General features: G+C 39.4%; 1 protein-coding gene, 1 non-coding gene and 1 pseudogene across 13 annotated transcripts; 1 reads left to right on the forward strand and 2 right to left on the reverse strand.

Annotated features, from left to right (window-relative positions):
* Positions 1–1,703: 1,703 nt before the first annotated feature.
* On the reverse strand, positions 1,704–26,795 carry ZBTB24 (zinc finger and BTB domain containing 24). 12 transcript variants are annotated; one of them, XR_004950871.1, is made up of 7 exons: positions 26,613–26,794; positions 24,976–25,958; positions 22,847–23,014; positions 22,250–22,328; positions 21,680–21,763; positions 6,917–6,998; positions 1,704–6,130 (listed from the first exon to the last, which is right to left on the reverse strand). XR_004950871.1 is itself a non-coding variant. In XM_016135461.2 (7 exons), exons 2-7 carry the CDS (start codon positions 25,928–25,930, stop codon positions 5,407–5,409), a joined length of 2,097 nt encoding a protein of 698 aa, XP_015990947.2. In that variant the 5' UTR covers positions 25,931–25,958; positions 26,613–26,794; the 3' UTR covers positions 1,704–5,406. The 12 variants fall into 12 exon arrangements, 5 of the variants coding, with proteins under 5 accessions (XP_015990947.2, XP_036076662.1, XP_036076673.1 ...); XR_004950864.1 differs by having other exon boundaries at positions 6,809–6,998; positions 22,250–22,333; XR_004950868.1 differs by having other exon boundaries at positions 21,680–21,843; positions 22,250–22,333.
* LOC118606016 lies at positions 9,885–10,003 on the reverse strand (annotated as a pseudogene).
* LOC118606315 lies at positions 21,119–21,237 on the forward strand. Its single transcript, XR_004952324.1, has one exon. It is a non-coding gene; the product is annotated as a 5S ribosomal RNA (ribosomal RNA).
* Positions 26,796–26,803: the final 8 nt, after the last annotated feature.

Below are 26,803 nucleotides of genomic sequence, written 5' to 3' on the forward strand. Positions count from 1 at the left end.
TCACCAGAGGCAGAAATTAGGTCTCTAGCCCAGCAGGTGACATGCTCTAAACCACCTGAGCCTGTAGGTCAGTATGTTCAGCACATTCATGGGTCTGGGCAGGGAGCTGTGGCTGTAGTGTGACCAGACAGGCACAGCTCCTGATATAAAAATAATTATTAACTGAGCCAAAAGTGGAGAGTGCTGTTAATAGATATAATAGGGTGGCTTGACTGAGGTTAGATAAGGGGGGGCCTCCCAGAAGAATTGACACTTACATTGAATTCTGATAGATGAGCAGACATTAGGGTAGGGTAGAAACTTTCGAGGCTGAAAACATGCCTGCCTCAAAGCCCTAAAACAGGAAATTGTGTGTGTTGGGTAGCAAGAAAGCTGGTGCGGCTAGAAGTTAGAATGGGAAAAGGGCCCAAGAGGAAGCTGGTTTGGGGATTTTATTAAGTACAGTGGGAAAGTGCAGAAGAATTTTAAACAGAGCAGAGACATAGTCATATTTGCCATGATAATGCAATATCTGGTCATTAGCTTAATGCTAAGAGCAGTGGTGGCCCCAAATCACCACTTCCAGTGGAGAAAGATGTTGCAGGAAGGAGTGAAAGGATCAGTCAGGACTTGGCAGAAGTCCAGAAGAGAGGATATTGTGCAGCAATGAAAGAAACAGATAGATTCAAAGAGTTTGATGTGAAAGTGATGTAACTTGGTGATGGACTGGGTATGGGGGCGAGGAGTGCTCTATGAAGAATGACTCCCAGTTTTCTCTTTTGGTTAAAGATGAAGCACAACCAAATGTGCTTTCCTATTCTTTCTTGCAATCTTACCTCTATATGCTGCTTTTTATTCAAGTACCATCCCCAGTAGTCAAAGCATGATGATTGCATAGACTTCAGTATAACATAAGGGCCTCTACTCTGAGAGGCTGTGAAGGTTAAAAACACTTTTAGGTTCAGGATCAGTTTAAATATTTTCCCATATTTTTGTATGAGAGTGCTTTTGTATTTCAAACACTAAGATTATTGGAAAAGAAGCCACTTAATCATGTGAGAATTATCTATGTGAGAATTATCTATGTGAGGTGAATTTTTAAAATGTAGTTTTTGGTGATCCTAAAAAAAAAAAAATACTGTTTTTAACTCTACTTTAGCCTAAGGAAGCTTCAGTTTAACTTTTGATCTAATGAGGATAGAGATAATATGAATGAACCCCCCCAAAAAAACCAAGAGCCAAACTATTCTTTTGTAAAGTTTTCAAATCTGTATTTAAAAGATTCTAATATTATGGATATTAAGAGTTCAAAATAAATAAGAAATCCATGCTCTAAGACCAAGGAAGTTCTCTGACTGCTCTTCACTTTTCCCTGTCTACATGTCACACTGGATATGTAGGGGGAAAAAAGCTCTCTTGGGAATGTTACCTAAATGTGTTCAAGTCTCTACATTGTGTTGAAAATGTGATGAGCTTTAGTTTAAAAGCTTGCCTAATGTGTTAAGTGAGAATAACTATACTGCATATGAAATATAAAATATATGTATTCCAGTCAAGTGTTTTGTATCTCAATTATGTATACGGAATATGAAAGTAAGATAAACTATCACAGTGACATTTCAGCTTCTTTCAGAGGTCATTTGATTCCTGCTGTTTACAAAAGGAAAGCAAGGGAGATTTTGTAAGGGGTTATTCTTCCAAGCCTATTAGTAAAAGTAAGAGAGTTTTAATTCTTAAGAATTTAGGTTTATTTTAGTTTGGAAACTAAGGAGGAAAATTTACCTCGCCATTTACAAATAGGGGTAGCAAAAATAAAACAAATCTGCCCTAAATGTAAAATATCTTCAGTCAGAAGTGTGACAAAATGGCTCACTTACAGAGATACATGTTAGTTAAGGCGATTTTCACTTTCATATTAACTTTCATCCAATCAAAAATTTTGATTAAGCTCCAAATCAATAGCAGCAAAACATAAATGTGAATATGGTAGTTATTGCCTTTTGTAGGTGAAAGACTATATAACTTTTACTATTATGTAAAAAGTTTGTATGCTAAAATTTCAGACACAGACCCTCAATTTTAGTCAAAAAGCTTCTATTACATTAAGCAGATCATATGTAAAGAGAAATCTAGCTTAAAGTTTCAAAAAACTGGTGATACTAAGCCCATTTGCTCAAAGGAGCATAGTGGGATCACCCAACCCTGTGCCTGCTCTGGCTCTGCCACTTACTATGTGACCTTGGGCAATGGACTTCATCCGTTTGGGCTTCAATGTTCTCATCTGTAAAATAGTTGTAATAACATTACTAACCTCATAGGAACGTCATGTCTATTAAGTAAAATAAGATGTGCTCCAAACGAGTTACAGGTATTTCCCAGACACTGCTTCCCAACTCACTCCAGATGCCAGTTGTTATGGGCTGAATTGTTATGGCCCACGTCCCCCCACCCCCAAATTCATGTTGATGTCCTAACCCCTGGTACCTCAGATTGTGACTATTTGGAGGTAGGGCCTTTGAAGAGGTAATTAAGTGAAAATGTGGTCTTTCAGGGTAGAGGGCTAATCCAATTGAATGTATCCTTATAAAGAGTTTAGAATACGGAGAGAACACCATGTGAAGACCCAGGAAAAGATGGCCAGGATGCCTCAGAGGCCAATCTTGCCAACACTGATCTTGGACTTTTAGTCTCTTGTGATAAATTTATGTTTTTTAAGTCTCCCAGTCTGTAGTATTTGTTATGGCTGCCGTAGCAAGCTAATATGCCAGTTATGGCCAGGGGTGACTGGAATCCTCTAACTGTAGGGTGCTATATAAACCCGACTTATTGTGCACCATGACGTGGAAGAAATTTGAGAAGCACTAAGAGACCCAATACACTGGGCTTCGCTCCTGGACTACAGTAAAGACTCAACATGTGGCAGATACTATTGTTCCAATTTATGAAAGCCTAGATGTAAGCATTTAAAATGAGAATCTCACTGGTTGCTCACAACATGTATAACAAAAGAACCAACTGCAGAGAATACAGAGTAGAAATAGGAAGAGGAGTTTCGAGAAATATAGGGCAAAGCACAAGAATAACTTATTTTGTTGGCAAGAGTTCAAGTCTTCCTAAGGATAGCCCTCTACTGAGAGAAAACCAAAGATTCACTTTCAGAAGTGACAAGGTCATTTCAGTAGCCCCAAAGTATAATATTCTACTATTTCCTAAGAAGTACAATTTGTATTTCTGCCCTTTTAAAACAATTTTAAGAATTGTACTAGTACAAAATGAGTTGTGAAACATTGAGCCAATTGCTAAGACAACAGAAAGTTTTATGTACATGACATTTCATTTGGGTACAGTTATTGAACTTTAAAATTCTAGAACTCATTCAATGAGGCAGAATGTGTATTTGGGACACAGAAAGAGGCTAGATTTACAAAACTATCATTTTCTCATTTTTCTCTGACAGCTGGTCAAAGAACTCAGAACTCTTCCAGAAGATATTTTTACGGCTGAGGCTGGCTTTCAAGCTAGAAACAGGCCTGTGCTGTACAATACAGGAGCCATTAGCTACAATGTGGTTATCAAGCACTCACAGTGTGGCTAGTGTGACCATGGAACTGGGTTTAAATTTTGCTTAATTTTAATATATTTTAAAAACTGATACTCATTTGGTATTGAAAAAAAAATTAAGCATGCCTGCAACCACTTGAATGTGTAGTTTCAACTGTAAATTGCATGAACTCTAAATACAGATCAAGTATGTCCAATGAATAGTAGCATCCAAAATGAGTGTGCAGTAAGTGAAAATATACACCAGATTTGGAAGATTTAATATGCAAAAAGGATGTAAAATATCTTAATACATTTTCATATTGATTATATGTTGAAATGATACTGTTTAGCAAATATTGGAATAAATAAACTAGTTTATTAAAATTTTGCCTTTTGTTTTAATTATGGCTACTAGAAATTTAAAATTACATGTGGTTCATATTAAATTTTTCTTAGCACAGAAGTAGACTGTCATAAAGCTAGTTAAACTTGTCTTATAGTCATGTGACCATATTTCCTGAATAATTATCCAGCTATCCAGAGTGAGTAGCTAAATATTCATTTACTTGAATACTATTTACCTCCTGGAGAAAATGTGGGCCAGTAGACTTTGAAAAGCTGGTAAAAGCTTTGTATTTTAAGAATAAGGTTAAAGTAAACAGTTTAAATGACTAAGTCCAAAACCTGAAATAATATTTAAGGCATTAACTGTATTTGCAAAAATTATATTTTTGCTCTAGTCGGGTCTGATTGAACATCACTTTTGTTGAAACATATAAATCATTTTGGAAATTTTGTGACTTATATACACTAAAATATATTTTGGCAAATATATTAGAAAAATGCTTTCATCTTCTCTCAAACCTGAACAATTCTCTATTATTTTGACCTCCAAATTTAATTTGATTCAGGTGGAAATCAAAGATGTCTAAAACAAGAAAACAAGTAATGAATGTGACGATCTGGTTAATTTTAGGGTAGATTACCCCTGCTTTCTACCAGCATTATGTTAATGTACATATACTAGTGCCCACCTTCTTTTTTCAAAAATCCTCTACTAGTTTACTTGAGAGAAAGTGATAAATATTCAATAAAATATTGTGGGCTGGAAAAACCTAACCCAAACATAATTTAATCTTTGACAATGATTTAAAATCATAATTACAGACACATGCTGGCTGCTAAGTCTCTGAGGCTCAAAATTATTTTTAAGATTATGAGAAGATATTTACTTAAAAAAAATAATGTGTCTGTTTTGTGGGATTTAACATACTTTGCAATAAAAATAGCTTATAAGTTCCCATCTCCAGAAAGTTATCAGCCATAATATATAGATCAACATTTTCAGAGGTTGATTAGAATTCAGTGCAGTATATTTAACACAAATTACACTGAATAAAATTTTTTATTCCAGGATAATTAAGAAAGCTCTAACTTCATCATGAATATCAAATATCATTGCCTATGAAAAATAAGGAAGTGCAACAAACCATTTTATCCAATTTGACATATGACTTCATTTGTTTTAAAAAACAAAAAAACTGTAACTGGAAAGGTCAGCAAGACCATAGCCTATGGCTATGAACATTTAACGCCTATACAAAAATTTAAATATATTCAAAGAAAAATTACCCAAGTCTTTATGAGATGCAATAGATGAAGTAAAAACCATTTATCAACACTGAAATGCTAAATTCCAATCAGTATTATATACAGGATATGATACACACATCCTGGTGCATGGACGGAACGCATAACTATCAGCTAGCTATCACATCTCTGTAAGGATCTGTGAGTGTTTCAGGAAGCCTGAGTTCAAACACACAACCTCACTACAGCTGGCTTATGGAGAAGAGACAAGTAGAACAGTCAAAAGTTTCCAGGTCAGCTCTGCTCCTGACTAAGCGGTGCGGGCTGCTGGGGCACATGGTGGCTGGGTGTCGGTGGAGCAGGTTCCTGTGTCAGCTGCAGGTGCTGAGCCGGATCTGAAGCAGTTGCTAAATGGAGCTCCCCTGTTTGCTCTTGGTGGGCGTGAAGATGCTCCAAGGTTTCCTTGGAGAGTGTGATTACATGCACTGGCTCGGTCTGCGAGGGTTCCATCTGGCTTTCAATCATACTGAGGCTCTGAATGTGTTCTGTTTGCTCCTGCTGAGCTGAAAGAATTAAATTCTGCAGTTGTTCTGGCTGCTGAGTGAGCAGGGTGAGGTTAGCAGCCTGGTCTGCGGTCATGTTCTGGGAACTCTCTGCGGTGACGATGCTGATTCCTTGACTAGGACCAGGCATGAAATTGATGTTATGTACAGAATCAGTTACAAGAAGCTGAATTTCCTGCTCTCCAGAGGTAGAGAGTTGATATGGCTGCAGCTGAAGTATATTCCTGACCTCTTCAGTGTTATTATTGCTGGAAACGCTGCTGGTATCTGATGCATGTTTCTCTTTGCTATGGATTTTCAAGTGAGCCTTCAAGTTGTCTAAGCGAGCAAACTGTAGGTTACACTCAGGGCAGGAGAAAGGCTTTTTGCCTGTGTGTAGAATGCAGTGTCTCCTCTTGGCACTGGAGTCAGAGAAGGATTTGCCACATATGCCACAGGAGTATGGCTTTTCCCCTCTAAAAGGAAACATACATTTTATGTTAAAAACAAAAAGAGCTATTTATTACTTCCTGATTACTTGGGGAGAAGCAGTCAACAACAGAGGAAAACTAACTTATGACTGGGAGTCATAAGTCATGGGTTCTCTTATAAACAAAGACTTGGAGCGAGTCACAACTTCCATGGGCTTTAGCTTTAATCTTAAAAAAAAAAAAAAAAAGTGAGGGTGGTGTCTGAGGAAGGGTGGTGAATGGGGTTGGGCTAGATGTGATAAAATTTTATGATTCCACAGTATTTATTTCAGATAAGAAAGTAAATATTTATATATCACACATATAGTTCTTTTTTATTTTGTTTAGTTCTCACAGCCAATTTTTGGATAAGTACATACTACTAATTTCAACATTTAAATTTGAGTAGCCCCTAATTATTTGTGATGCTGTCAGAAGACCTACTAAAGCCAATCTGAAGTAAGTTGTGTAAACAAAAACATTTATTCAGAAAACATTAAATATTTATTTTTGACTAAAGGTTTAAACTTTAAACCAGCCCCTATCCCAAACTGAAATTCAAGAAATGAAATCAATAATATAAATTTTTGTTAGCTATAATTAGTTTTCCTGATTTTTGCTTAAGTGAAGAATTTCTTCACTGAAAAAGATTCAAAAAATAATGAAGTACACAGAAAATTCTACCTGAGTAATAATTTGGGGAAAAGGACTATATAGGTAACATATGTCACCCAACTGAATGCCAGGGCCGAATGAGGACTCCACATGAGAGACATATCTGCAAAACTTTACCGATGGATTCTGATGTGCGTCTGAAGAGAACTCTTTGCTGTGAAAGATTTGCCACAAATTTCACAAGTAAACGGCTTCTCACCTAGAAAAAAGAAAACATTTAGAAATATACAGTCAACATAAAACAAAAATCAAAAATCGCACGTTTCACAACATAAAAAAGAACAAAGGAAATACCACTTAAATCCTTAATATGCATGAATACATTAAGCATTTCCCAAGCACCTACTATGTACTTAAGCACTATGCTAAGTGCCAAGAGGAGGCAGAGAAAGTGTAAGGTAGGGTTCTTTCTCTTAAGCTTAAAAACTGAAATAAGGAGGTGAGTGATTATAAGTAGGGAACAAAGAAACGCGCCTGCCACATTTAATCCTCTATAGTCCATTCTTACAATGACTTAAAACTCTCATATATTACTGCTTGGTTAGGCAGCTCTCTTGACCTTCATAAGGACCCCTGTACCCTAGGGTGATTTACATATTATTTACATTTATATATACCTTCCAAATGTATCCAGAATCTGAGCACTTCTCACCATCCTTGGTCCAGGCCACTAGCATTTCTCTGCAGCAGCCTCCTAAATGACCTCCCTACTTCTGCTCCTGATTCCCTATCTTTACGAAGTCAGATCATTTCACATTCCTGTGCAAACACTCTAATGGTCCCCATCCAGACATAAAAATCAAAGCCCTAGGCCTATAAGGAATCACAGATCTGTCTGCCTACCCCTACTCCTTGCCCCAAACCTCCCTAACTTCTTTGGGCACTCTCCTTGCACACAGACTCATCCTCTAAGGCATACTGGAGAGTCACTGAACTCACCACACCCATCCCCTCTTCCAGGCATGTCTCCCTGAGGGATCTCCCAGCATGAGTCACTCTCTTCAAGTCACTCTCTGTTTAAAGGTCACTCTACCAAGAGGCTTCGTCACCACCTAAAGCACTGCCCCACCCCAAACACGCTTAGTCCACCTCCAGAGTTAGTATTCCCATAATACCTTAAGTTATTTATCATCTATCTCCTTGAACTGCAGTGCCTAGAATCAGGCCTGGCACACTGTTCCAGGAATCCTCGTTGAATGAATGAATTTCACAGGATGGTGACTAAGGCCTGCACAAGATGTGACTGCTCCACACTCCAATATAAATTAATAAAGCTTCCACGAGTGTTTATTCAGCATTAGTTTGTACACTGCACATATAGCAACAGACTGTCATACCCTTCAGAAACAAAATTAAGTGATCTCAATACAGGCAAGGGGACTGTAAGTTTTAAAAAAAAAGAAAGAAGCAAAGTCCCACCTAACTAGGTAACATCAAGGGAAGAGCGCAATTTGAAGTAGAGGATGATCAGGTAGCTTCGTTTTCAAAGCACTGAATGGAAAACGCAGACATTTCTCCAACCTCCATCTAGGCAGAGGACACTTGTGACAATTTGGATGAGTCTGCATCTTTGCATGCCTCTCACCACTCCAAAGGTTAAAACCAAGCCATTGTCACTACCTTTCCATTGCTTTCCAAATCAGAACTGGGGCCTACTCTGTTCTCAGTTCATTTTCTCCCTCTCCACATTCCGAAACCGGGTACCTGCTCTGTGTGCTTGTTATTCAATTTTGTCCAGATTTACAACATCTCAGACAGTCTTTCTGTTGGCAAATGTTTTAAATAATGACAATTCTTTCCAGGAACATCTTCTAGGTGAAGCTCTTTGAGGGAGTGATAAGGATAGTAAGAAGACAGATTTTCCTGGCCAAGGTGAATCTGGGGAAAGTCTTCCTAGCCCTCTGGTTTCTGATTTGTGCTGCTAACAGAGTTACACAGCTCTACTGCCCTCAGTTGAGCGACCCATTCCTTGCTGGATTTACTCAGTTCTAAAACACTGACAGATCATCAACAAAGTGCAGAGCTAAGAAACAAAAGACATGGTCACTGCTTCGAAGAGAATGTACTGTCTGAGAATATAAGAGACATGCAGTAATCAAGTAACACAGGGTTGTATTTGACTAAACATTCAAATGGGTGGTATCAATAACACCGGGTGAAGACAAGATGATGGATGTGGAGGAAGAAGGATCTAGCTGGACTGGAGCAAAGCCTGGTTCAGGGACTAGAATAAACAGTAAAACCGAAAGGTGAATGTTGGAAGCGATCATGTGGACAAGTAAGGGTAAGGATTGACTTAGGTGGCAGAGCTAAAAGGTGAGGCCAGACCACAAAGAGCATAAAATTCTGATAGAGTACCTACGGAACTTCTAGATGTGCCACTTCGGTGTGTGGATTGTTTTGAGCTGAAGGCTACTGAGACTGTGGGTTCATGAGAAACTTTTACCTTTCCCTTAAAAAACTTAAATTGGGGGACTTGAGAGTTATCACCAGAAATAACTTTTTATGACCTATCGGCACAGCAGGACAAATTTCTAATTACTGAACATCTGCTCTTTTTATTGTCCTGTGCATATCTTCCTCCTCTCTGAAGTCCCAAGGCACCTTACCTTATCCTCAGCTCCAAATGTCATTAGTACTTATTTTCCCTTCCTGTCTCTGACTCTCTCTCTCATGTATGTGGGGTTCTCATATGTATGAATGTAATTAAATTTGGTCATTATCTCTTATAATCTGTTTCATGTCTATCTGATTATTAGATCAGCCAGAAGAACCCAGAAGGGTAGAGAAAAGTTTCTTCCTCCCTTACACTTGGCACTGTGAGCAGGATACTTCACTGGCTGGGCACTGTTCACCCCAAAGCTGTGCAGTAGAAAGATCCTGGGGCCTTTAGCACGAGTCAGCAAAGCTAAGAATTCTTGCCAAGTAAGACTCCTGAATCTCTCTACCTGAAGAGTTCAGTGGACCAGAATGGTGAGAGACTTTTTCTTTCTTTTTTTTTTTTTTAAGGCGAGGCAACCCTTGATTGACCTCACATATTTCAAGGACCTTGTCAGCTTACAATCCCTTATTTTTTTATTTTTTACACCTACAGCACCTGGTCTTCCTAGGTGGTCTCCTATCCAGGTACTAACCAGGCCCAACCCTGCTTAGCTTCCAAGGTCAGACGGGATTGGACTTGTACAGGGTAGCATGGCCATAGATGAGTCTTTTTATTTTCTAAATTTAGGAGAAGAAAATATTTGGGGAAGTACTTCCTCGGGCTTAGCAACTTTTTGTTATTTGGTGTTGGTCCTCTCGATTTTTATTGATCATTTCCTCCCAGAGTTGGTGACAGTTTTGTCTGTTATGTTGTTTCTTTTGTTCTATGTTTGAGAGTTTGGTTTTGACTTCCTCTTTGGTCTCTGCCATCCAGAAGATGTATTTATCAGCTTGCATTTGGCAGCCAAATAGACTGGGGATTCTGGGCAGCTGAATCTCTTTGTTGTTGTTTTTTTTTTTGTCTCAATGTGCCAACTCTCAGGAGAATTTCATGAGAGGCCTTAGCCATTTTAATCTTCATTGCTTGACTACCTGTAGCAACAAAGGGCTTTTTACTGTCTTAGAGTACTCTGGGAGTGAACTTTTTGGATCATGTGAGTTTGGATCTGTACACTCTTACATGGATCTTGGTTAAGTCATAAAAAGGCTTACTGGTTTGAGTCCTATTGCCGAGGCCAGAGGACCCTTTGAATTGGAAAAACATCTAAATTAGAAAATTTTTAGAAAGTGCTTACCATAACAGCTATTTTAATTGTTACCTATGGAAAGACTAAATTTTAAAAGTGTTGAAAAAGAAACATAATGCGGTTCCTCAAAAAATTAAAAATGGATCTACCCTTTGACCCAGAAATTGGGATTTATCAAAAGAAAACCAAAACACTAATTCGTAAAGATCTATGCACCCCTATATTCACAGTAGTGTGATTCACAACAGCCAAGATATGGAAGCAACCTAAATGCCCATCAACAGACGATTGGATAAAGAAGTTAAGGTTTATATATATATATATATATATAATGGAATATACTCAGCCATAAAAAAAAATAAAGAAATCCTACCATTTGCAACAACATGCATGGACCTAGAGGTTATTATGCTGAGCGAAATTAGACAGAAAGATAAATACCATATGATTTCACTTCTATGCAGAATCTAAGGAACAAAAAGAACAAACTAATCAAAAACAGACTCACAGATACAGAGGACAATCTGGTGACAGCCAGAGAGGAGGGAGTTTGGGGGGGCTGAGAGAAGGGGGTAAAGGGGTAAAGAAGTACAAATTAGTAGTTGATAGATGGTCACAGGGATGGAGAGCACGGCATCGGGAATGCAGTTAGCATTAATGTAATGACTAGGTGGAGAGCCAGAGAAGAGAAAGAGCAATTAGGGAGATCGTTTTATAAACTATATAAATGTCTAACCAATGTACTGTATACTCGAAACTAATAATAAAATGCTAAAAAAAAAAAAAAGAAAAAAAAAAAGAATTCCCTTAATAATAAAAAGGGAAGACATTGAATTTGCAGTCTCAGCTTCCTCTCATGGGTCCTACAGATACAAATAAAAACATTAGGTTAATTAACCAGAGAATGGAGAGTCAAGAGGAGAGTCAAGAAACTCTTTCCAACAAGGTAGACATTTTTAAAGCCGAATAAAGCAAATAGTGATTGGGGTGAAACAAAAAGAAAAACAGAGAATCACAAGACTAGTCCCAGCAGGGTGAAAATCTTTAGGTGGTTATTAAAAAAAATTGGTAAAAATAAAATGAACACTAACGGAGTTAAACAGAGGTTTTCATACAGCACTACCAAGGGCTAAATGGGCCAAAGTGGCCCCTGAAAGTCCTCGAACATTAAAGGTCCCCCCAGCCAATCCTCTCTATTTACCTCACTTTGAGAAATGTAAAAAGTTGGAAGGTAGAAAGTATAATGAAAAGTCTGACCAGCAATCCTTGGGGCAGCAGTTAGGCCAATTAATCAAGTTAAAGAATGACGAAAGGACCAGTGTCCCTTGGCCTGACCCCTCCTTAGGGACCCAAAATCTTTTTATACGAAGTTGGTAATACAGTCAGAGAACAGAAAAGAGCTATTTCCAGGACTCCTTGATATGGGAATTTTATGAACTGTGGTACCAAAAACGACTGGTAAAATAATGTAAAACTATAAGGGCTGAAAAGATGAAAATTTGCATGTTTAAATAGGCTTCATGTGAAGAAATTACATCAATTTTACCTGACTGTTTCATGGGAATGAACATTGTGTCTGGCCGAGATCAATTCCCCTACCCTGTATTATAAAACCAAAATTGGTTGATAAAGTCCTAATGGAGGCTACAGTTAGGAATGTAAGAGTTGATGGAACTAAGGTAAAAGTTTATAGGAGAATTGACACATGTTCAATGTTCAACAGGCCTCATGTGAAGTGACTACATCTCTTTTACCTGATTATATTTTGAGGGTGGACATGGTGTCTCACTGAGAAACATTTCCCCTGCCTCATATTGTAAAACACACAGCATATACATCCACCCTTCAAGCAATATTAATTAGACATGTTAAAGAAAAAAAATCTAGCAAAATCTTACTTAAGACAACTTAAAAATTTTATATCCTAAGAACCAGGCATGGTAACTGTCAAGGAAGAAGTTCCAAAATATGGCCAGATAGAAATGTGGGCCAAACTCCAGTTTTGGCTGGGGTCCTAGGAAACTGCTATCAGCCCTGAATGAAATTATAACCTAAAATTACAACAGCAATTATGAAGAATGTTTCAATTAGATTAGATCATTTAAAAGTGCACTAAAAAGGAGGGGCTTCCAAGTCAAATAAACAGAATAAGTTAACTATTTTTAATTGGTATGGAAGCACCTCCATAAGACTTCACAATATTTTAAAAATAGCATTCTCAAAAGTTTTTGTAAACAGATTACCTCCTGAGCCCAGTGAGAGAGAGAAATAAAATTTCGCATCGTCCGTTCTTGCTGAACCCAGACCAACTGGCTGTTGATCCTCTCCCTTGGGGACAGCCGTTGCCTGTGTCCTAAGGGCTGGGCTTGGCTTTCTGTCTGCCTGTGACATGCAGGCTGTCAATTCTTTCTTTTGCCTATTAGAGATCCAATGACTGGAAAGTAATAATCTTAGCATCCTCTTGGGTCCACAGTATCATTTAATACTGCCAAAAATATTTACTGTTTGTCCTAGCTGAAACATGATGTTTGAAAGGATTTAGTAATTATGATTAGAAATAAAACTATGTACCCAGAAGTAAAGAAGCTAATCAGGGATGATGTAGTTGGACAGGTAGATCAACCTATGATGTCACTTCCTTTGGAAAATTGAGAGCAATTGTTCATATCTTACAATCTTTGCAAAACCAGAAATGCAGCTCTAGAGGCAGTTCAAAGCCTACCTATCTTCTTCAATTCCTAAGACTAAAGAAAAAAGCAAAGGAAAAGAAGTTTTTTTTAAAAAATGACTATAGAAGCACCTTTGCCAAAATCTAGCCCATTATGCCATAAGATTGTTTCCCCACAAATATTAATTAAAAAAAAAATCTTTGGTTTATCTGAGTATATACACTTATTACCAATCTCAAGGCTAAAATTTTAAAACAAAGGCTGCGAGATCTTCATTTACATCTGTCTATTTGTTCATGTGTTGTGTGGTGTTTTCTACCTCTGAATGATATTGCTAATTTTCAAAAGAGGTCTATTTAATTGACAAACAAGTGCTATATAAAAATTCTCCAAAGTATAACAGAAACTAACCCCAATCCTCTTCATGTGATCTGAGAAAATATTTGATATTAAAGCTGGTTTGAATTTGGTTAAAACGCATACCTTTAGTTATCAAAATTACATATAAAACTTTTATTTTACTTGGGTTATAAAAAAAAATTCATGTTATCTTTGTTACAGGAAACAGCTTAGGATAATAATTAAGTTTAATGTCTCAGTAATCTAAGCATGTCAAGGATTAATAAACTAGAGTTAAAATAAAAGCTGTTTAAGTGAAACTTTTTAGCAATAATTATCAGTACTATATGTACTTAAGAAGTTTCCCGAAATCTTTTGGTAACTTCAAATTTTAGAGTTTTACTAATTTAAATAATAAAAATTTATTGAATATCTAGATCATTTCCAAATAAGTCTATTTACTTTTGACTTCTTATAGCAGAGAAACTAAAAGATATATTTGGATCTATTAATATTTTGCACTTTGTTGACAAAGTATACTTCTAAAACTTATGAACTACATTTACCAGCAAAAGAAGCTGTTTCTAGAGGTTATAAAATAGTCATAAATTTGCCAACCTAAAGAATGCTAATTGCTTACTTTTTAGTTGTCATTAGAAATTAACATTTCTAAGGGTTAAATATTCTAATTAATATAAAAAGAAATAATATCTTTTCAGTAAAAGAAGGTATAACATATGGGAGTGCATTTTTGAAGAAATTAAGAGAAAATGATTTGTCTTAAAATTTGTTATTTTTGAATCAGTAAGAAGAGAGAAAGTAAACTGGACAAGGAAAGTTATAGAAGGTTTGTGAAAAGGGATTTTGAGAAAAAAAATTTATGTATGGTCAAACGCAATAAGATCACAATAAATTTAACTAAATGAGTTTTAGTATCAACAATAAGCTGATGCAAAATTAAGAGTTTGGTTCTCTTTCTGTTAAAAGGACAAAGTTTTCCTGTAGTATTGGTCAGCTCCCGATAAGACACACGCTGAAAAGTTTTCTGTCTAAAAAGCAAAGATTCTGTGTTTCTTTCAAAATAATTTTGTTTTATGTCATCTTAATGAGGTTTTTGATTAGTTAAGAAAACTCAACCTTCTCAATTCCTTCTCCATTTGAAATGCCCTGACTTCCATGAAAATGCAACAGCATCAAAATCTATGAAGATTGTGGCACAGGTAGATGTAGTTCATTCTGCTTTTGCAAAAATGACTCCTCAGTGCCGGACTTTTGTCATCTTGATGCCCTTGTAATACTGAAACAGATTGCTCCTAAATCAGAAAAACTAAGATGGGTAAACAATGGCTGTAAATTTAACCAACAGTAAGGGTTATGGGAAACCCAAGCTCCCTGGCAAACCCCATTTTTCATTTTTCATTCCTTCATCTACCACAGTGCATTTAAACTGGACTTCACTGAACTGACAGTTTTGGTCTCAATGTGTTCTTGTTGTATGTATGCTTTTCCAGATGGTTTAAACCTTCCCTTTCTGCAAGGCTGATGCCCTCACAGTGGCAAAGAAATTGTTAGAAAGTGTGTTTGCCACTAAGGATATACCTTCCACAAGCTCTAGTGATGGAGGTGCCCACTTCATTGAGCAAATTATACAAGCCTTGAGGAAGGCCTTGCACTTGCAAACTTCTTGGAATTATCACTGACCTGAATGCTCTCAATTGTCAAGCAAGGTTGAGAGAACTAATGGAAAAACTTGATTCGAGCGGAATAGTTTTAATTACGAGACTGAATAAACTGATGATGATGAATACAATTTTTATGACTTTTTGTTTGAAAGATTCCTGATTTGATCCTGCCAAAATTAAAAAACTCTCAGTGAGTATTCTTATTTTCACGGCATTATTGTTATTTGCATAAGTTCAATAAGAACCTGTTCTCCTTGTAGCAGGACACAACCGGAAACACTGGTTAAATTAACAAGGCTTTAACTGGAATGTCATATTTGAGAGAGACATGCATAGATTCAGATATGACCAGATAGCTTTAAGGAATTAAAATTAACGAATGAAAGCCAATAAAACCCTGGGAAATTATTGGTTTGGAACTATGCTTACAGGGTTCTCAACAGCCTTATCAGATATTGCAAGCAACACCTGAGGGCAAGTCTTTGTCTTGGCTTTCCTGAGAGGACTTTTAAAATCTGAAGATTTCTTACAAAAAATTCCAGCAAAGTAGACTTAAAAGAGCCTATAGATTATCATTCTTGCTGCTCTATGTAAATAACAGGCCAAATTTATTAAACTAGACTTACTTTACAATCAAATTCATCTTAATTTGGCTATCTTTGGTAAAAATAGGGGTGATTTTAGAGAGAAAGATTATCTTCTAGAAATATACCTTTGTGGATAGTCAATTCTAGTGCTGTTCATTGTCTTTTGAAGTTCTGTTCCTACCTGTAAATTGGAATGGATCCCGAATTCTTCTAGTTCCTTCCAATCTCTGGCTGTGACTCACCAAACTAACGTTTCCAACTTTTTCTTCCACCCTTCTTACTTGAGAACTAGAACTGCTTGTGCCCCAAATCCATGTGAGCTAAAGTGGGACAACTGAATATAAACGTTACAAGAAATCACAATAGCTCAGACATGGACAATCTTTATGTCTGTTGCTGAAAGATCACTGGAGACATTCAAACTGCAGACCAGGAAAATCTGTCAGATTGTCACTGCCTGCCTTCACTCCACCTGAAGATGCTTCAACCAGACATCTAGAAATCTTCTCAACTGGTTGCCTTCAGAACTCAGAAACTAGGATTATAGTTTGCACCAATCATACTCAGAAACCAGGATTATAGTTTGCACCAGTCATTAACCATTGATTTTCTTTTGTTTCCACAGAGATGCCTCTTATTAAACAACTTACTGCTTACACGATAGGCCTAACTTTGGAAGCCCACTTGCACCACTATCCCCTGAAATGAGATACAATTGTTTAACTAACTGACCTACTCTCAAGACTGAAACTGGTTTAATAAGATATGGAACAATCTATCAACCCAATTTCTGAAATATGAAACTTCTCAGGAAGTTTCAAAGGTGGGATGGGAGGAGTTCAGACAGGCTATCCCAAGATGTGCCACTTTGGCATGTGAATTACTTTGAGTTGAAGGCAATCAAGACACTGCAGATTCATGAGAAACTTTGGTCTCTCCATTAAAGAATTTATATTAGGGGCCTTGTTCATAATAGGAGTTATCACCAGAAATAACTTCTTATAACCTATCTATAGGGCAGTTATCACCAGAAATAACTTCTTATGACCTATCTATAGGGCAGGGCAAACTTCTAATTACTGATCATCTGCTCTTATTATCATCCTGTGAAAGACCTTCCTCCCATCTGAAGCCCCAAGGCAAATTACCTCATTCCTTTGTTCAGAATGTCATATATACCTCATTTTTCTGTCTCTGAACCTGTCATGTACCGTGGGGTCTGTGACTTCCTCATGTGTGTAGGGTTTCAATATGTCCGTACGTTATTAGACTGGGTTATTTTCTCTTGTTAATTTGTCTCATGTCTATTAGATTAGACCAGCTGAAAGTACCTAGAAGTGCAGAGGAAAGTTTCCTCCTCCCTTACAGATTGTTTCAGTACACATGGTCTGCAATATCAAATAAAGCCACACCACTATTTTAAAAGGCTGTGTTGTGTTTAACTGTGTATCCTATCCAAATTTACCTAATCTCTTACTGATGGACATGGAGGTAGTATTTAGGCTTGTAACATTATAAACAATTCTACTCATGATGAATATCCTTATGCAAACACCTTTTGACAACTGGGCAGTTTACATTTTGACACATATTGCCAAAGTTCTTTCCAGAAAGTTCCCAAGTTATTCCCACTAACAGAACATAAAGTTGCCCATTTCCTCACATATTTACCAACCTAATAGGCAAAAAGAAGTGCACATTTCTTATTCTTTGATGATCAGTGCAGTTAACATCGTTTCATATGTCTACTGGCCATTCCTGTGTCTTCTATGACGTGCCTTTCATGTCTTCTGCCCAGTTTTTTACTGGGGTACTCATATTTTCGAACTTTTAGATATTAACATTTTGTCATGCTTACAGTGACTATTTTTCCCAGATTAAAAATCTCTTAACTACATCTCTTTCTTCCACTCTCTTAAACCAAAGGCCTTCATCTTTCTTCTCCAAAGAGCCTGCTAACTGGCTCACCCCCAGGACCCTCCCACTCTGCCCATCCTCTTGGGGCTGCCTGAGTTATTTTAAATACACAAATCAAAATATGCCTCCTCTGCCCACAGATCTCTCTGCACTCACCTTCTTCCTTGTAGGTAATCTCACTCTTGCTGTTCACCATGGAATCATTCCCTGTGGCCCTCAGATGCTGGCCTCTCAATTCCTTAGTCTCTGCACACCCTGTTCCTGTCTGGGAACACCTGTTCCCACTTCCTTTGTCCATCCACACTTACTCTGGCTTCAATATCCAGGTCTTTCCTCTGAAATGCTTTCCCATTTCTGTCACCACGTTCACACCTCTACTAGGGTTTATATCAGAGATTCACTAGATCGCACTTAAGACTGTAAGGGTATGTTACAGTGAGGGGCCCCCAATCTCACCAACATGGGGATGAGTATTACTAGATGGTTTGGAAACACATGGAGATTTAGGAAGCTTCAAACCCAATCCTACAAAATGAGGCCGTGAATGAAAGCTGTGACTTAACTAGATTATGTGTTATTAGGCATGACATCTACATGTGAGTGGGAGCCCATAGCTAGAAAAAGTGTTTATCTAGTATCATGCAAGGGACAGGAACACTAGAGGGATGGGACTGTATCGTGGGGTCCGAGGTCACTCACCAGGCTTCTCCATGGCCTGGGTCAATTCCCTGAACTTGCCCCCAGCTCACCAAGCAATCTTCTGATCACTAACTTGGTTTTCAGGTACAGTGATGTCAGGAAGGTGGTACTGTGGGCAACAGAAAGGTGTAGTCCCTTTGTTAAGTAAATACATTTGCTGGTTTATTGGTCATATGCTTGGTCTGGCTTGGCTCAGTTCCTGTAAACTTGACCAGGTACAGGGACAAGATCCGAGCACGAGAGCCCAAGCTGCAGCAACCTCGCTGGTACTACTTGTCTGCCTGATGCCTTGCCTCCATTTCAAAACAACCATTTCTCTCATTAAAGATATCCTCTTAGGGAAAAGAGCATTTATTATTTATCTGTGACTTCTTGGGTTTGGCACAGGACATCTAACCCGGAGAGAGCTTTGCACTTAAAGAGCTAAGAGATAACAGTCTTGGTTTTCCGACTGAGTGTGGCCCTGCTGTTGCAATCAGTGCTTCCTGCCCTGGCTGCTTGGCATGACCTGCCAACTAAGGTCTGTTTGCACCACTACCTGCAGAGGTGAGTGCCAGTTCTGCCGGCAGCCTCTCCTTACACCTTCCACTCCGCCCGGACAGCAGAGAAGGGGCATGTCGACTCTTCAACAACAATATTGTGCACACTGTCTGCACTAGAGATGGGGGGGGGGGGGTCATAATCCCTGCCCTCAAAGAGCCCAACTCTTTTTTTATGGGTTTGATTTCTTATTTCTAAGTCATACAAGCCACTTCCCTCTTCTGCTTCTCCTCAAAGTAGAGAGTGGAGAAGAGTTTGCTGGGATTTTAGAGAAAGAAGATCTGTTCCTTTTCACCCTCATTTTAAGGCCTATGTCTCATAAAGACCAGAGGTCTCACTAACACTTCACACTCAGAAGACAAAACCGAAATGAAATGGCTCACCTCTGGCACTCCTCAGCATAAGAAAAGTGCCTCAGCTCTCTTCCACCTCCACCTCTCACTAGGTATTCTCCTTACAGCTCCACATGCTATTTACAGGCAGATTGTAAGCATGTAAATTTATACCTCTGCTTGCACGTCTCTCACAACCTACAGACTCAAATATCCAGCTGCCTCCTCCGCATTGTACTTGGATGTCAAATAAACACCTCAGACTCCACATGTCCAAAATCTTAACTCGATTTGTCCCTCCTGCAGTCTTCCTCAGTTTTTCATCCTTCCAGTTTCGTTTGCATCCCTCTTCTCTCACTCCACATCCAATCATGAGCAAATCACATTGACAATTCCTTCAGAATATATCCAGAAACTGGACCACTTGTCACTATTCCCACTGCCGCCACACTGTGCCAAGCCCTGATTGCCACAATAGCTTCCTATGTGTCTCTCCACCCTCCCAATGGGTGTCTGCACCTATGTGTCACCCCATCCACGTGGCAGCTGGAGCAATCCTATTAAAATTTTAAGTCAAGTCATGTCACTCTTGTTAAAGTCATCTCACTCTTGTTAAAGTCATCTCACTCGGAATAAAATCCAAGTCTTTCCTGTGGACTCCAAAGTTCTTAAGCCTGAGGCCACACTAGAATCACCCAGGAAACTTTTTAAAATGCCAATTCCAAGGCCCTACTTCAGGTCAATTCGATCAGGATTTCTGGGGTTAGGACCAAGCCTTTTGTTTTATAGAGCTTTTCATGTAACTGAAGCACAGTCAGGCTGAGAACCCCTGCCTTACACAGACTACAATCACCTCTGACGTCCACCTACCCCATTCCTTCCTTCCCCTACCACCCTGGCCGTGCCTTGGCCACTTCTGCCTTCTTACATTTCTCCAGCCATGTCAGAAACTCTCCTGTCTTAGAGTTTTGTACTTGCTGTTCCCCTTGCCTAGGAGGTGCTTCTCCTGGAGAGCCACAGCAGCTGGCTCACTCTACACGGCATTCAGATCTCCATTAAAGATGTCACCTTGTCAGTGAGGCCTTCCCAGACAAGTCCCCACGTTAAAGGGCAGCTCCCCTTCCTGTACCCTGTCCACTAACCCTACATTTAGTTCTTCAATGCATTTACCCTCATCTAACATGTTACACAGTTGTTGTCTTCTCTATTCCAATGTCAACCCCTCAAAGCAGGAGTTCTGTCCACCTCACTCACTGCTGTATCCTCAAGACCTGGACCAGTGCCTGATACTCAGTAGCTGTTCAGTAAATATGTGTTAAGTGGATGAATTAAATTTCACAGAAGTTATAATGATAATGTCTGTAGGAAGATTATAGAGAGATCCATTTTCATTAAACTCATACTCCATCAGACATTTATTTTAAGAGAGCAAGGCACTTTAAAGAGAAAAACTTGCATTTTTAGAAAAATGTCCAAAGCAACAGAAACCAATCTGATGTATGATTTTAGTAGATAACTGAACAGAATCATTAAATAATTAACTTACATTAGAGTATTGTTCATAGAAAACCTAAGAGGTTTATTTTCAAGTGCACCTTACCCAAAGGTCTAAAAGGTCCATATTTTTCCTTTTCTGATCTCAAATGAAAGACTATGACCTGCTTTAATCAATCTTGCTTTCTCTTTACTCCTGAAGCTCATTTTTCTGGAGGTGGCATTGTTTAAGTTTTAAATACTGGTACCAGGAGAGAAAGTGAAAGAATTCTCAGTGTCTGTTATCTTGGTATCTGTTTCATTTTGCTTCCTTTTCTAAAAAAATTATCTTGGTTTACGGCCATGCCACCCTGAACAAGTCTGATCCCGTCTGATCTCAGAAGCTAAGCAGGGTTGGGCCTGGTTAGTACTTGGATGGGAGACCACCTAGGAAGACCAGGTGCTGTAGTTGTAAAAAATAAAAATAAAAAAATAAGGGATTGTAAGCTGACAAGGTTCTTGAAATCCGTGAGGTCAACCAAGGGTTGCCTCGCTTAAAAAAAAATTTTTTTAAAAATTAATTAATTATCTTGATGATCTTCAATGCTGAAGTAAATTGAGAGTGAAACAAAGAATGAGACTTAGACTTGTACTGTTTTATGGTAGCAGATAAATTCCTTCCTGTACGTGAATAAGTGCTCAGTAAGAAATCTTCGTTGTGTTAGTCTACAGAGATATGATTTCCCCACAGATGTTAACAACATTCTATCTTGTGCTTTTAAATGATGTACTTATAAAATTCCCACCTAATTTACAATAGACACAGTCTGAGGAGGGGACTCTACGTACGTCATTTCTCACTCTCCTGGAAATATAAAAGTATACTAGAAAGAAAGAATGAGATAGAGTTTTACCTGTGTGCGTTCGTAGATGTTTCTTTAGCTGAGACACGTCCATGAATTTGCGATGGCAGTGGTTGCATTCCGGTAATGAGTGGCCTTGTCGCAACAATAAAAAAAGTGTCAGTGCATATATGCTCTCCCTGCATTTCTTCAGTGATTTGTGTTAAAGCACTTCCCTGAAAAATAATTACTTTCAATATGGTACTTTAATAAAAACAACCACCTTTAAATTAATTTGGTAACAGTTAATATTTTCCTATGTATCTCAACTTACTGCTTCCCAAAGAGAGTTGGGACCCTTCCAATCTCCCTAAATATAATCTTTTTCCCTTGAAGCACTGGTATGACTATGGCCAATGAAAAACAAGTGATGCTCCCAAACCCCCATTCATTTCTTATTAGTTGGCAGGAAAGAAAAAAGGCCAATGGGTGGAGCCAGATTGGGAGAGCCTAGGCTGGCAGCTATGGGATGGAGATATCTCTGTCCAGGCATCACTAACAACCAATCTACTGGTGTCCTCTTAGTCATTTGTATTTCCATTTCTTCTCCACCAATTCAAATTTTCTCTCATATTATTGTACCTGTATGAACTCGGTAATGGCTCTTTAGTTGTCTTTTCTGGCTGAAATATTTTCCACACTGATCACAGGTAAAAGACTTCTGTCCTGCCAAATAAAAATCAAAACACTAAAACACGCAAAAGGTATAAAGAACTAGAATGTTCACTAATAAGGTAAATACCACAGTGGGCTCTGTTCCCCATTTTTCTACAAATGATACAAGGGACCTGTCTATAAACCTAAATACCATGAGAAGTCTACCACAGTAACATGAATGTGCAAAAGTACGTAAGGCAATAGGGGGCGTTAGAGACTGAGGGAGAACTGGAGAACACAAGTTTTTCCCAAAGGCATCCAAAGTAAAGTAATTCTAAGCTCTAGTGATTAGACAAAATGTGTTTGTACACTGAACTTCCAGTGGCCAGCTTACAAGCCCTAATTTAAGGCCCAATGCTGTCAGAACTCTAAATTGTACTATAACAGATCTGCAGTTCTACCATTCAATGACACCATATGGAAAATGACACCAGACTGAGAAGAGACCATTTAGGTCATGGTAATGCCCACCCCCGGAATGGAACCTGGTGGCAGCTGGCCCTCTGGTGCAAGCCCGGCTACCTGAGTGCAGGCTCATGTGCTCCAGTAGTGAGTGCTTGGTGGTGAGAGCCTTGCTACACACGGTGCAGGTGTATGGCCGCTCGCCCGTGTGTATCCGGGTGTGGACCTGCAGGGAATGCTTCTGGGTAAAGCCTTTTCCACACTCGTTACATTTGAAAGGTCGTTCGCCTGGAATAAGAGCCCCAGAAAATTGGTGTAAGCAAGAATCTCCACATCTTTCTGTTCCCTCCTAAATTAAAATGATAATAAACGGATGTCTCAAAAGGCACATCTTCAAAAGGCCAGTGAACAGGAGAAACAATATCAGCAATAAAATTTTGCAAGCTGGAACAGATAAATCTGATGCCAGCAGTGAGGACTGCTAAGATACAACCTAATTTTTAAGACAGATCCTCCATAGGGCTCAGGAATTGGTGGCCCCTGTTATCTCTGAAAATGACAGTCTATTTCAAAGGTATTTAGCTGCCTCAGATCCAGTATCCTGCTCCACAGAGCCAGGAGATTGGCCCTCTCCCCAACAGAAGATGGAGACGGTTCTCTGTAGAGGGTAAAACAAAGGGTCTATGGATTCAGAGACAGTGGATCAGAAGTCTCCCAGCACAGTGGAGTGGGATGACCATAGGGAAAACAGGTCACAGTTTATGTCTGAGACTCCTTCCAGCCTTCTTCCTCTTCCCACTCGAGATACTGGCAGCCAAGCCCACAGCCTCCATGTGAGAGAACAGAGAGTCTGCCTGAAATTTGAAGAGTCCAAGATAAGAGAGCATCAGCAAGAAAGTGGGGGCCAGCCCCAACACACCCAGGGAGGCTGATGTCTACAGGCCCTCTCCACACTTGCACAGTTGCCAGTAGCTTTCAGGAAACCACTTTTACATATGATTGTTTTCTTTTTTTCAAAAAATCACCATTCAAGGAAGGCTTCTAGCAGTTGACAAAATAAACAAGAGGCAAACTGCCCGGGGTGAAGAAAATGTTAAAACCTAACAAGTACATGTTATTAACATCATCATCATTTAAGATATTACATTGCGAAACAAAAAGATTCTAATAAAATTCAAAAAAAAATTAGAGAAACAAAAAAGCGTCTACAAGTAAAAATACAAGAGTACAGATAGAAAAACAGTAAGAGCGGAAAGAGTAAGTGGAAATCTCCCAGAAAGCAGGGCAAAAAGTGATGAAAAATAGAAGAGAAAAGATAAGGAAGTTTGAGGATAGGCCCAGGAGGTTCAACAGCCAAATAGCTGGAGTTCCAAAAGGAGGGAGCAGAGAAAACAGAGAGGAGAAATCATCTATGAAATAATATGAGAAAACTTTCTGGAACTGAAAGATAAGGGTTTCTAGACTAAGCATTTACTGGCATCCATCTATTAGAAGAAAACAGATTCACACTAACGTGATTCAATACAAAATTTCAGAATACCAGGGGCAAAAGAGAAGATCCCATGAGCTATTTTTCTTGACAAATCTTGTAGAACTATTTAACTCTTTAAATTCTAGAGGGGGACTGCATTGTCCAATATGGTGGTCATTTAAATTATTTAAAATTAAAAAAAATTCAGTTCCTCAGTCACTCGCCACATGTCAAGTGCTCAAAATCCACATGTGGCTAGTGGCCACAACACTGGACAAGACTGTATCTGATGGTGATATTTCCATCATCATAAAAGGTCTCTTGGCCGAAGCTGGGCTAGGACTAAAAAGAAGTCATTTACAGCCTGACGGCTAAGCAAGCTCAGGTCTACACAGACCTGAGCGAAAGCATAGCTATGGTCAAGATGAGGAATGTTCAGGAGTCAGAAAGCAGAATAAATTTGGTTAGAGACTGGTATCTGGACAGTATAGCCTTGAACCAACAACTCTAAATAAGGAGTTCTGGAATCAGGCTCTCTGGGTTCAGCTGTGTCACTAAATGGATGACGTGGGCAAGTTACTTAAGCTTTCTAGGACTTGGTCTCTTCATCTGTGCAATAGGAATATTATCCCAAGGGGCTGTTGTGAAAATAAAATGCAATAACATTTATAAAGACTTTATTGCAATGCCCACACCTAGAAGTGGCACAATAAATTAAAGTTGTTATTATCAGTACTACTGCAAAGCACATTCCAATAAGCTGTGAAAGCGTAATTACCCGTGTGGCTCCTCTGGTGGATTGCTAAAAAGTGATTGTACTTGAAGACCTTGCCACAGTCTTTACAACGGGCCTCGGGGCCAATGGGTCGCTTTCTCCTTCCACAGACCCTCTTGGAGGAACTCTGCTCGTCTTCATCCCCAACAAGTTTGTAATCTTTAAGTTTGATGGATCTTTGAATCCTTCGCTTGCTGTACCGAGTCTGGTGGTCCTGCTCATCCTGAGTCTTAGGATCACAATTCTCATCTTTTTCAGCGGGCATTCCCTCCCCTCTAACTGGCTCACAAGCAGGCTCAGATGCTTCCATTTCTTTTGCTGAAATCTGTTCATTCAGTACCCCATCGTCTCCCTCTTTCACCACAGAGTTTTGTTTGTTCTGAACGGAATTATTCACTCTCAGCTGTATTTCATCCTCTGTAGCCAGTTCTGATTTCCTCTCCTGCAAACTGTTGACTTTTCTTGGTCTTCCCCGTTTCCGCTTGGGAGGATCATTTTTCTTATTAGAAATAACCACCACTGGTGCACCAGCTGTGTTCAAAGTCGTTGGCTTTGGGGAGCTATGGTTATTTTGAAAGTCTGTGTAAGCCTTTACTAAGTCATAGACTTTTAAAAACTGAGCAGTAGCCAGGATTTGTTCTGTACTTTTCTCACTGGTCTGCAGACAACCCGTGTAGATAAATTCCAGCAGGATACCAAATGTGTCGGCTACCATGCCTTCCAGCATATAAATGGACTGGCCGATCTCCCCCTCTTCCGCAAACATCATGGAGAAGTATTCGCTACTGGCAGCCAGTAAGGCTTTGTGGGCCCGGAAATGCACATTCTCCACGATTAAAGTAATGTCACAGAGAAAGCCTTTCTTTCTCTGATCCTCGAAACTTGCCAGGACAGTATCACTGTGAGTGTCTGAGTGTACAACAAGCTGGCCAGAAGGCTCTGATGATGTCTCTGCCATTTTCTTTAGAAGCCAAGAAGGATTAAGCCTAAAATAAGAAAATGTTTGGAAAGGAAGAAGCATTATCTATCAAGATTATTCCCAGCCCAAGTGACCCTACCAATCACTTCACATTATTACTTGAAATGTGTCCCTTACAACTTTAAAATGTCTATTTAAAATTTAGCTTTGGGTTTTCATTCCTGTTGTACCATTACCTAGCTGGGTGAATTTTCAACGATCACGTTGCCTCTCAGGGTCGATTTTCTCCTCTATAAAATGAAGGAATTGGGATCTCTAAAGCCATCTCTAAAGCCCTTCCCAGCACTAACTTTCCATAGTTGTACAAATACCGGAATAAGAATTAGTGTCTCGATTTCATACATTATTAGCCATTTTGTTTTGTGACAACAAATATGAAAAAGGCGAAGAAAACGTGCATGTGTGAATATGGGAGTAGCTGCAATTAAGTAATAATAACGTAAGGCGCCCGGGGCCTCAGCTCTGGCAGCGCAGCGTGGATCGCCCAAGGCTGGCACTGGAGAGCACAGAGCGCGCAGTGACGGGTTGACGATGCCCGGGGCCGAAGCTGCGAGCAGGGCGCGGGGGAGACCTGCACCTCCCGGCCGGGGCTCCTCGGGCTGGGGTGGGGGTCGACACAGCCGCGGGTCCCGCACGGAAGACGGGTCCGGAGAGAACCTACCTCTTGCGGCGGCCGACGAGATCTGGATCGCGGTCCGCCTACCCAGCGGCCTGGCGGGCGCACCCGCGCCGGGCCCTCCTTGCTCTCCAGCTGCGCCGGGCCTATCCCTGGGGTTCCTGCGCTGCCCCAGCTTCAGGTATCCGGCCGCCGCCGCCACAGCAGCTGCCAACCCGGAAGCACCGGCGTTGGAA

This window comes from Rousettus aegyptiacus, unplaced genomic scaffold (genome assembly GCF_014176215.1).
Source record: "Rousettus aegyptiacus isolate mRouAeg1 unplaced genomic scaffold, mRouAeg1.p scaffold_m13_p_1, whole genome shotgun sequence".
NCBI lineage: Eukaryota > Metazoa > Chordata > Mammalia > Chiroptera > Pteropodidae > Rousettus > Rousettus aegyptiacus.

Coding starts and splice junctions, on each gene's coding strand:
- ZBTB24 (XM_016135461.2), bottom strand. CDS start 25,930: ATGGCAGAGACATCATCAGAGCCTTCTGGCCAGCTTGTTGTACACTCA. Junction 22,334..22,846: donor GCACATGAGCCTGCACTCAG/GTAGCCGGGCTT, acceptor TTTATTTGGCAG/GACAGAAGTCTTTTACCTGT. Junction 6,131..6,916: donor ACGCACATCAGAATCCATCG/GTAAAGTTTTGC, acceptor GTTTCCTTTTAG/AGGGGAAAAGCCATACTCCT.